Source organism: Eurypyga helias, unplaced genomic scaffold, assembly GCF_000690775.1.
Source record: "Eurypyga helias isolate BGI_N326 unplaced genomic scaffold, ASM69077v1 scaffold7227, whole genome shotgun sequence".
NCBI classification, from domain to species: domain Eukaryota; kingdom Metazoa; phylum Chordata; class Aves; order Eurypygiformes; family Eurypygidae; genus Eurypyga; species Eurypyga helias.
In genome coordinates this window covers 42,034-54,382 of record NW_010261036.1, presented here as the reverse complement: position 1 = coordinate 54,382, position 12,349 = coordinate 42,034, and the positions used below count along the sequence as shown (strand labels likewise).

Below are 12,349 nucleotides of genomic sequence, written 5' to 3'. Positions count from 1 at the left end.
AACAAATAATTAAAACCGGACCAAAATGACAGACAACCATAGTTTAATTACTTTAGGCAGGGAAACTTTTAAAGCTCCATACTATCTGGAGCAACACATACGAAGAATTACGTAAGATCTCTCTCCAGGAGAAAATATGATTGGATATTTCCAAAGTAAGACAATGTTTTGAAAGACAGGTAAAGAAAACTTTTTTCTTGAAGGTACCTTTTCCCTAATCCTACTTATTTAAAATTCATATCCTCTTCTCAAACCACATAAAAACTAATGTAGGCTTATTTACTTAAAGTAAAAATGAATTGACTTATTGTCTTTTTTTTTTTTTTAATGAAAAACAAAACTGAAGGGAAAAAGGCAATTTAAACTGCCTTTCCAAATAGGAAAAAAATCCTAAGTAACTAGAGCTAGATCTGATGACACAGAAATCATGCTGCACCACTCCAAGGGAAAGTAAGCTAGTATGTGACCTTATGGTAAGGGACAAGAAGAGAGATGTCACAACTTTGTTCTGATGTGATCACCTTTGAAGGACTCAAGACAAAAGCTAACTTATTAGTTGAGGGGCAATTAAGAACTGAAGACTAAATCATTCTTTGATGTACTACAGCACCCAATCGTAGAATCGTTCCCAATGGAAAACAAAAAAGCATCTACCAGTATAACTTCAAGGGCTCAGGATTCTCCAGGCACAGCCAGAATAGAATACTTCCACTTTACAGAGCAGCCAAGGCTACCTCATTTGGAGGCACTGCCTCTGGGAAAGGCTTTTTCTTCTCTCGCTACCTGCCACAGAACAAATGAGAACAGACTTTCAAAAGCTTAACAAGGCAGTCTAGCAACACTGCAAACTGCGACCTCCTCTGCAAAGCCTTAGAACTTGGCTGCATTTCACCCCTCAGTTTTCTCAATCACAGCTTCTCTTCCACTTAGCATCGCTTCTAAAGAGACACCACCACTTCAGCACATGCTTCTGTTCTGCTATCTGTCAGGTGCATTCTTTTCGTTCATTCTCTGCTTGGTCTTGCTGCCCTTCCAGCAAGCAGATGAGCCCCAGAGCTTTCCGTTTTCTTGCTATGACCGTGTCCTACAACATGAGCTTATAGAGGTATTTGCATGCACAACAGATTTGTGACATCTACAGTCTCACTCAAATCTTACCATTCTTCCTTTCCCACTATTGTCACCCAGTTGCATTTCACCAGAAGCTGAGATTTAAGAGTTGTTTTCCTATTCCTGGGGCTGAGAGTTGCATGTTTTTCAAAGCAGCAGCTGTCACTAAGTTTCACATAAGCATCTAGTGTACCTCTGACTTCCAAAAACAGCACCAGCAAGCAGAGGCAGCAATCTCCAAAGAGGAACACCCCACTTTAAACAACCACATCCTCCACGGTCTTCCTTTCCTTACCTCCTCAGGAAAGTTTTTTTCAACTTTCTTACTACCCTTTTAGATACTCTTTATTAATTCCACAGATACTTTTAAAACAAATGATATCACTAAAATCAATTGGCCACCATAAGCAGCAGTACGTAAGTAGGTGCTGAAACATAATCCATGCCTAACATGCAGCAGCATCTAAAGAGAGAAAGTGGCACCAACTGATCACCTTTACTGAATATTATTTCACGAGAAAGGAAAATAGAAAACCAATCTGAGATGATGAAGAAGTGATTTAGTTGCAAGAACCACTGGACTGGAGAAAAGGATACCTATACACCTTGTATCACCTTCCACAATATATTCATTAAGGCTTTAAATTCCCAACAAACAAAAAAAGCAAACAGCAACTTGTTCGTGGTTTAAAACAACATAAGTTATTGTTTTTCTTTGGCAAAATGCCCATTTTAAGATTCTCTTCCCGCCTCTCCCCCCGCCCTTTCTTGTGGAAAAAAAAGCTTTGAAAACACTTAACATACTGTTACATAATAAAAGCATACTTAAAGTATAACACACTGTAGTATCTGATTTTGTGCCACTTTTTCCACTGGTAAAATACATGCATACTATTCCTATCTAAATTCCTATAGTCCTACCATTTCCAGAATATAAAACCTCTTTTTCCTCAACAACACAGAAAAGCTGTTATTCATACTTCACAGAAGTTAAGGCAAGAGCAAGAAAACCTACTCTAAATAGCATAAAGAGCCAGGAAAACTTCCATTTAATCTCCAGATATCAAGTGTTCAGATTTTTTGCCTAAGTGTCTGTTTGTGGTTACAGACCACATAATTTCTGATAGATACTGAGTATTTGCAGAGATATTTTGGCACCTATTAAGAAAATGACAAAGGTTTCAAAGCCCTAACAATCTGTAATTTGCTTACTATCCTATTCATGAGCGGAGAACTGTAGCCACCCGTAATTTTTGAGAAATTAAATGCCGGTATCAAAGAAACAGCTGCTAAATCACACCAAGTACCAGTCTTATTAATTTAGCTTTAATTTTACTTCCAATTCTCAGATTTCCTCCTTTTACCTACTATAGGCTTTAATCACCATAAAAACTCAACTCCTCAGTGTCATCTTCTGTCAGATACTGGTATTTCTGTTCTTCTCTATTATAAGACTTTGAGCTCCAAAAAACCCTCTGAGAACAAAACCATCAATGCTTCAACATTGTGCCTGGCAATTTCCACATACCCCGCAGCAGGACAGTATTGTTCCACCACAGACAAACAAGCAGTTTGTCCTCAGTTATGATGTTTTTAAATGCAAGAATTCTATTAGATAATTCAAGTGGGGATAACTGGTATTTCAAACATTTTAGGGGAAATTAGGGAAAAAGCGTACTTTGTCTTAAGAAGGAAAAAAAGATCAAAATTAGGTTACAGAGTTGTGTATGTACGTAATACAAAAACGATGAGGACAAAACGTTACTTTTTGTGAAAGATGCCTCCTCCCCCACATTAACCAGAAAACTTATGCAGCATTTAAAAAAACATACAACTGTGTTAAGAAGAAAAATAATCACAATCTGGGCAGACTCTGCAGCTGCCCCTTTGACTTATCAATTTCAGTAAGCACAATTTCAATCAAGTCTAGATAAAATATACTAATCCTAAATAGACCAAGTTTGTCACCTACCACTTCCTATAAGCTGCTTACTATCCTGAAAAAGAGAGAGAGAGAAGAAATACAAAATTAAATGCCAAACAGTAGCAGACAGCGCTTGTTTGGCTGATTAACTTGTAGACAAGCATTACAAATAAATCTGAGCATGGTCTGCAGCAAATTAAATTCCAGTGCTTTTAAGAACAAAGAATTCCTTCGGAAAGAGGATTTGGAATGCCAGTTTAATTTAATTGTTCCACAATCCGATATTTAATATGCAAATATCATTTTGATATATAACAGTGAATTTGAAAAAGTGAGGAAACAATTTCAATATACAACAGATTCTCTCTCTTCTGAACTGTAATTATACAAAATAAAGCTGGTCGAGGCTTTTTATTATTAGGATTGAATTCTATTAACATGAATCAGAACAAGTCTAATTAAAGGTTAAAAACTTTAAATGTTTCTAATTAAGAGTCTAAATAGCTGCACAATTAGAGTACTATAGTTAAAATCCCACCTCAATGACCTTCCTGGCCTCTTTGTATTTCCCTGTTTGCAAGAAGGCGAAGAAGAGATCATAAAGAGCCATCATGTCACCATATTCTCTGCTTATGAAATCTGAAACTAAAGACAGAATAAAACTCATTAATTGACTAAATATGTTGAAGCATTTTAATGTATACATCAGATATTACTACTAATATTTTCCAGGCATCACAAATCTCGAAGAATAAGCTATGAGGAAATTAATTTTGAAACATACAGAATGATTGCAACATACTATAAAATTTGTTGTCGCTTTGCAGTTGTGCATTTTAAAAATATTTTTCTGTTTATCTGCACTACCTTTTGAATTTCTTTGAACAAAACAGACAGACTACATATTGGCATTCTCTACTTGTAAAGGGCTAGGATATAGGGTTTTTTAGCTGCACAACTATTTGAGAAACAGAGATGTTGTTTTACTATAGGGTTGTGTTACTATTAAGTTGTTTAACAGTAATACACGTAGCTAGAACAAGTATTAGCACTAATCTTTGAGAGCTTGATGCTGTATTATCCAAACATTGGGATTCTTCTACATTTAAAATTAATATCAATTTTGAATCTGAAGAACGAAGGCATCACTTAAGTGCTCTGAAAATACACATAGAAACACTTCTTTTTTTTCTTTCAATTGAAAGAAATCATATACAAATCATGGAAAAAAAGCCTCCAGAAAACATTCCATATAACCAGACAGCATTTGACTACATCCAACTGACCCTTCTGCAGAAGATCAGCGTCTCCTTTTTCTATCAGTCTACAGTAGACGTTGTGAAGCTGAAGAATTTTACCATACTTCTTGTAACAGTTCATTAAAGCTTCCAGAGCTGCAGGCATGTCATCCCTTTTGGAAGGAAACAAGAGTAAAAACAATCAAACTTTCCAAGCATGAGCAGTGCATGCTGAACCTTCCTTCAAATTTTCAAATCTAAGGTAAATTCATTCAGCAGTCTATAAACCAAGAGTGAATGTGCTACAGTTATTTTTAGACAACAGGTAAAGGTTTTCCTACAAACACACACCACATAGGCTTGACAGCCACAGAAATGAAAACAAAACTACAGATTTATGCTTATACCTCTTGGCTGTATAATTTTTGACTCCATGACCACTGTTCATTCCAAATTAACCAACAGTGAGAACACTCTTCATCACTGGATGCACTTAATTTTTGAAGTAAAATTTTTAAGTTCTGCTATCTACTATTGTGACAAAACCCCAATTCCACAGAAATTTCAGTTTGTATTTAAAAGTTCTATTTTTCTTGTTAATAAGTAATATTGTGCACATTATAGTAAATCCAAATGTCTCTGCTTAGACGTTTTCAATTTTTAAGCTCTTCGAAATTTTTCCAAAGGATTTTTATTTCAGTATAGATCTCCAGACTTAGCTAAGTTGACCACAGCTCTTTAAATTACTTTGTATTTGTTTTGTATCATAACAGACTATTGAGTTCTATTTTTCTTGTTAATAAGTAATATTGTGCACATTATAGTAAATCCAAATGTCTCTGCTTAGACGTTTTCAATTTTTAAGCTCTTCGAAATTTTTCCAAAGGATTTTTATTTCAGTATAGATCTCCAGACTTAGCTAAGTTGACCACAGCTCTTTAAATTACTTTGTATTTGTTTTGTATCATAACAGACTATAAATCATCTGTTGATTTCCACTTAATTGCAACTGAGAGCTAGCATTTTTCCACCCTATACAAAGGTCATAATCCAATTATGTTTTCAGCAATAATAGTGTGATTTTTGCAATTAATTTAACAATATATAAAGGTACCAAACTGTATTTTATGTTGGCCTATCCATAACACAAAGCCATGGCACAAGCACGTATCTATGGTACTAGTAAATTAGTGCACAAGATGCCAACTTCCTTAAATGCACTTATTCAGGAGCCTTTGAGCAGTAAATACTAGTAACAAGTACAACATTTCCATTGTTGTCACAGTCCTTTGCTAACTTTTTTCCCTGTGTATATGGTATTAACGCCTTCAGAAGCGGACATAGCTAAAATGCAAAACAGAAAAGCCATAAAAATAATCAGATCTGGAATTTAAAATAACAACAAATATAAATTAACATTCTGCACTGTGCAACTAGCAGAACTAAATTATCTGCTGCAGACCCTTTTTCAAAGGATTACAACCCTATCTAAAAATCCAAACCAAAACCCACAGAGGACAATGCCAAACACTGTTAACAGAAAAACACAATATGTGAAGTTATTTTTCGAAGGGGGAGGTTTAAACTGAAATTGAAGCAAACCAAGATGACATGCACAAAATGTAGCAAGTAGCCAAGACTGCATTTTAGATTTGAAAAGGCTTATCAAATAAAGGTGGTAGAAGTAGGCAAAGGAAAACAAAACGAATCAGAACAAAAAAAATGTCAAAAAAACCCCCACTTAGCAGCAGCTGAAGGTCATAACAAAACTGACTTGAAATAATGATTTTGCATTTCTAAAGCAACTTTAGTATTGATCAACCAAACCTTAACAAATTGAGTTATTACTGTTAAAACAAGCCAAATTCAGATGTCCCCTCCTCATACTGCATTTCTCGTGGAACACAGATTTTGCTTTTTCAAAGAATGAACTATCTAGACTACCTACCATATACTACCTTCATCTAAGCTACTATTTTAAAAATTTTAAGAGTAAAAGACAGAAGAATTAATTTTGTTCAGTAATACTGGCATTTTGAAAATGAAGTTAAGATGATGGATTTCTACCTTATCCCCCTTACTGAGCCCTGTTTACAGTGCATCTTCTGGCACCCCATGGAGTCATTTGAATTTTTGTCATTTGGGGTGAAGACTAAATTACAGGTTAATTTCAAAACTGCAAGTAGATGTTGCAGGCTAGATTACTGTCATAAAAGAGAAATACTATGGTAGTTACCACAGACAGATATAAAGCTTCATATAATCAGTATTTTTCTCCTGCTTTAGATGCAAGTTCAGTTAACATCTAAAAAAGCAGTTTTACAAAAAACTACTCAATTTCTAAGGAGGCACAACAACATTTATACATTCAAATTAAAGTTTTCAGTGATAAATCTAGCTTTTCACATTGAAGCTCAAACAGCCACAGTATTGTCTCAGCTGTATTCCTAAAGGATTAAAGTGACTGTTTTTAGGTCAAAGCTATCAATAAATGAATGAATAATTGGAATGTCATTCAAACAGGAACATTAAGAGTTTTCTAGTCTCTAAATGTATACTTCTGAAGCCATATACTTCTGAAGGTATAGGCAAAGAAAAAAGTCAGCAAAGAACTGAGATAAAACTGGAAATACTGTACTTGTTACTGGTACTGCCCAAAGGCATCTGAACAAGTCTGCGACTAAGGAGGGCAGTACGTTACATACTAGTTTACTAGACATTTGTTTTGAATCTATCGAAATCTGATATATTTGTTCTGTTGCATTCTAGCAACCAACCAGTCATCCACAGTTTGCTAGAGAACAGCGTTTATAAAACAGATAAATGATAAAACTGGCAACAATCAGCTATAAAACAATAAAAGGTATAAAAGTTCAGCCCCTACAAAGAAATTGTTTGTTCTACTACTCCAAAGAAAAAAACATCAAGCTTATGGGTGTACTGGAGTTAATACAACTTATTCAACAACCTGCAGTATTTCTTGTCAAAAACTGGAATGAATTCCACATAAGTACCAGCAACTACTTTTGTAAGCAGTTTTTACCATCCTGCTAGGAAAGTACAATAAAAATTAGGAACTTAGTGTAGGCTTCAAATTTTCAGTACAGGTAACATTTTAATGTGTTTATTGTTATGACTCACTAGTGCAAAAAAAGAACTGCACAAAAAAGGTTTTCCACATGTTAAGAAAACGCTCCTTAGACATAAGGATTTTTAGCTTACAAACAGCCAAACATCTGAAAATATTTGGCAATCTTTCTGTACAAACTTATGCCTGCCAAACACCCTTTTATCTTCCCAAAAGATACTTACTACACTACTACATTAAACACCTGGTCCAAAATTACTCTTTAATTAATTTAGATCAAGTAAAAAAAAAGAAAGAAAGCCCATATACTCAGAACCATGTTGGAAAAAATCTGATTTCCAGTGTCAGTCTGGACAAAACAGTATTTAAAATGAAGAGAGATGATCCATGCTTCATTTTGAGTTGGCCAGATACTACAGCTTTAAGTCACTCACAAATATTATCTGTCCACGGCTAATACCTGTGCCACTTAAAGATTAGGTGTGTTCTTTCCTCTCACTGAAACTTGTTCTTTTAAAAAAAGATATACTATTATTTTTGAATGACAAAATGAGTCTCAGCCAACTGTGTATTATGCTTGGCCCTTATGTAATCCCAGAAGAGTCCTACTTTGGTATTATTTTTCACCTAAATTGATGCTAAGGTTAAGATACTTAAGTTTTTGGACTCATTTGGTTTCTGTCTAGGATGACTACAAAGTCCCAAGATATGTGGGCACATCTTCCGATTTATTTGTGTGGGCAATGTTACTCGCACAAAGATATTGGAAGGGACTAAATTACTCAGATTTTTGAGTATTTGCAGAACACACTCAGTGGCAAGGCTGGCTATAACGTGCACAGCTACAACATCCCCCTTCAATTTCGACAAGCCACTCCCCTCTTGCTTCAAGAATGTAGCACTAAATCTAACCCTTTTACTTGTAATAAACAACTTTCTCAACCAAAGAGTCTGCCTGATAAAAATAAGACTCCAAATATTGATTTTAATTGGAATGAAGTGCTGCAACATTATGCATAAAGCTTTAGTGAAGTGGCAATTTACCTAAGGGGTTTACTGATTGAAAAGCTCTCAAACCTGAAATCACTAGAGAGGTAGAAAGAAAAAAAGGACTCTCTGGGGTGGGGGTGGTGGGTAGACTGGTAAAACAAATCCCTCTCTACAAATCTGAAGCAGATGTTAGTGTAGAGGGAAGTCAATTCAGCAAGGTACAATCAGCTTTACAAAAATTATTCTGTTAAAAGAGAACGGGCTCTTGAAAGAGCTAAATGTTTTTCTGTTCATTTGCTATACTAAGGAATCTTCAAGGAGACTGGTGTTGCAATTACAACTAATCCTCCCCAAAAAATTAACTGTGTTGAAGGCTTTGTAATTTCCCTAGGTACAATTTAGCTGTCACTTACTTTAAAATTTACTCAAACATGCGTTCGGAACAGCACTAACTTCACATGTCAAGTGCTTTCCAGCCAATTGAGTCTAAACTGGAAGTCGGTGTTAAACAACTGAATGATTAGACAAGATAGCTCATTTCCCTGCTCTTTTGTTCAGAATAAAATGCCACATTTACATTATCAGACTCAACAGGATTTTCTGACAGAGGGAGAAAAAACCCTAGTGAACACTGTCCGTACCAAGCACATGAAGCCTGTCATTTACCAATCATCCTTCAAAAAGCAATAGCCATGAATGTAACTTAATTACGACCCAATGATCCTTGACGAAAAATCATCTTATCACTGTCCTGTCCCCATAGGGCAAATGAGACACTTTTGTCCTTTGGCAGTGATGATGCTAAATTCCTAATTGCAATAATGGAGTAAGAGAGCCAAACATCCCTAATTTCATTGTAACACGTGAAGAGTTTTAATACAAATATTTGAAATAAAGCCGCTAAAAATTAGAAGAAAACCTTCCCACCACTGAAGATTCCCCCCCCCAATGAAAATATCACCTAATTTAAGAAGATGCCGATTTTTAAAAGTAAATTTAAAAGTCAATTAACTTGTATGTGCTACAGAATCATCTCAAAGAAAGTCACAGGTGAATTTAACTCCATGAAAAACAGAAGAAAAATTGTCAAGGCACTGCTTCACATTGTCTACTTCCTAAGAAACTAAACAAAATGGGTTTATATAAGATGAATCCCAAACCAGCACACTGCTTTACTGGACAATGCTGTATTAAAATACACTGACACAAACCAGCAATAGACTTTCGATTGGATAAAATAGATATTAACTGCCTGCATTCACTGACTTAAACCAGTATTTTGTTCATACAGTCTGTAACGTAATGTTTTCATAGCTTCCCTGCAAATTTTCTTCCCTGTGCTTAAGAGCACTTCTGATGTAGGGAGGAGTTAATTTCAAAGCTAAACATGTTTCATTTTGTTTCTTTTCTCGGAGTCGATATTATTCAAGGAGAGCAGAAACAAACTTAGGTTAATGAAAAGACAGGAACCACATGAAGTTCTTAAGACATGTATTCCTATTTTGGGTTGTACGAAAGTTGGACTGTGTAGCTGTCTTAGAAGAAAAAAAGTCATCAGTAGTTACAACATCTGTTAGTTTATCATGTTGCAAGTAGGTATCATCAAAGTGTCAGAGAGCGCAAGAGCAGGTTAACTTTAGAAGCCTCTTCGATTTTGCAAAAATGGCTCACGTTCAAATAGGTTTCCCTGACAGCTGGTAGAGAAGGTAAAAGCCAAAACTACAGTCCTTAAAATTGTAAGGAATTTCATAGGTTGTAGGTAACACAACGTTTTACAACTACTGTCAGCTGGAGGAACCACTTCAAAAGTAAGACCTGTTATAAGGAAAAGTACAAGTCCTTCACATCCCTGCAGCTTTTAGAAAGAAAGATTCTTGTCATACTGCCCAAGGCAGGTTGACTACCTTCCATGAGAGACCAAGACTCCACAGTTCAACTGTCTCAATTTTTGATGTGATTTCACCATCTTGAGAAACTGTTCAGTCATAAATAAAAATCATACAATTAAAAGCAGGAGAGTGGTTCCCCTTAAATTTACTCAAGGTAAAAGAAAACCAAGATAGTATGTGTCCTCTCTCTAGTTATGCATTTAAAGATTTCTAAGCATTTTAAAGGCAAAATATCCATTCTAGTAAAATACTAGATTTTGTTAGCTTTTGTCAAATTACACTGTTAATCATCAACAATTTTTCTTCTTTTCCACACACTGCTGCAAATTGTCACTTTTAACATGCAATAGGACTTAACGAGAATTTCAGAGTATTCAGGACTCAGTACTGAGAAAAGGGGCAGATGAAAACATTTTACACCTACAATTGCCAAAATCTTCAAAAGCAAATCACAGATTCCTTTACAAGCAATTAAAAAGTTTGACACAAACGAAGAACACAAAACACTAGCAAAACCACTGCTGTGGAACATTAAAAAACATCCCCAAGCTAATTTCAGAGGCATGCTGGCGGCCTGCAGCTAAGTGACAGCATTTCAGCATGATACTTGAGCTGTAGGATGACAAATAGTAAGCACCATTGCTGCAAGAAATTACTAACACTTATTTCAGTCACTCATAACTTTCAAAAACTCTCATCTCTTAGACAAAAAAACAAACAAACAAACCAACCAAAACCCCCACACAAAAAAACCCCAGTGAAATTCAGTTATTTCTCCCAAGAAAATTATGTGGAAAAAGCTTTCCCCTTCTCTTCTGTCTGACACTAGAGAGGAAGCAAGTCTTTGAATCCATAAGGCAGCAAAGAACTCATAGGAGAAGATCTTAGTTGTTTTTATGTATATGAAATATAACAAGAGTTATAGAGCTGAGTACCAATGACTTGTAGCCATATAGTCTTAGAGTATGGAATTATTTTCTCCTTTAAAAATCTAGTCTCATCAACAGTCCCTTTATTTAAAAAAAATAAAATAAGCCAAACAAACAACTTTTTGGAAAGTTTTACCACTTATAATCCAAAAGAATGTGGAATCAAACTAAAATAACACCCTATTCCGCCCTCCTTTGCACCCACATATGATCACGTTCTTATTTACATCATCATATACTTCAGAAGTGGCGAGAACCCAAGCAGCACCATGTACAACTTGCATGTCAATGTGCATAAAGCAATTATGTAAAATGCAGCTGCTCTTACTGCACACTGCAAAGCATATCAGATATTTTTCCGACACATTAGTTACATATGATTGCAGTTAAATTACTTCCATAAACATCTGCCTTCTCTTGAGATGGAACCAAGGCAGTGTTGCTGACTGAAAAGACATACACTATATTCTTAACTGTTGACCACTACACTAAATACTATTTCTAGAAGAGAATATAAATATACATCAATCTACCAAGAGTTACATCTTTTTGAGAAGAATTTTGACTACAGGAAACATTACACAGACGTTACATACTCAGAAGACTTAAAAGAATTAAAACGTTCTACATGTTAAAAGAAACATTAATATGCATCTCAGAGTGACCTACACAATACTATGAAAAAAATCACCTGTTTCATGGGTATTATATTTAAAACAAGAGCATTTCATATACATGAACCAAACTTCAAGAAACTGATCAATCACTCCAGCTGCAAGAGATTAAAATCCAGCAACTACATAAATGACATCAGAAAAAAATCAAAGGATTGTGCATGTGGTAAAGGAAGGAAAAAGTAACTCTTGGCTCAATTTTAAGTAGGAAAAATTTTTATATAGTTCATACATACATGAACTCAAACATCTTACACCTCATAATGAAAATTTATGCAAAGGAACATCACACATGGAATTACAAATAATTCCTGTCAGAATTAATGTATGAACTTCCTTTTCTCTACTAAATGGTATTAAAAGTATACATGGAGGGAAAAAAAATAAACTAAAAATCCCCACAATAGACAAACCAGACAGTACTTTCTTGGAATTTTAAATGCTGCAATATAGAAGTCTATCAGCAATAACATCAACTTATTTGAGTTATGTGAATTACACATAATC

At 35.1% G+C, this 12,349-nt stretch overlaps 1 protein-coding gene across 1 annotated transcript in view; it reads right to left on the bottom strand.

Annotated features, from left to right (window-relative positions):
- The window catches only part of LRPPRC (leucine-rich pentatricopeptide repeat containing), a 79,674-nt gene that overhangs the window by 36,041 nt on the left and 31,284 nt on the right, over positions 1–12,349 (bottom strand). The window contains exons 23-24 of the mRNA XM_010155217.1: positions 4,321–4,445; positions 3,573–3,679 (exon numbers count right to left, since the gene is read on the bottom strand). Coding sequence (XP_010153519.1) covers positions 3,573–3,679; positions 4,321–4,445 — 232 coding nt within the window. The remainder of the gene's footprint in view (positions 1–3,572; positions 3,680–4,320; positions 4,446–12,349) is intronic.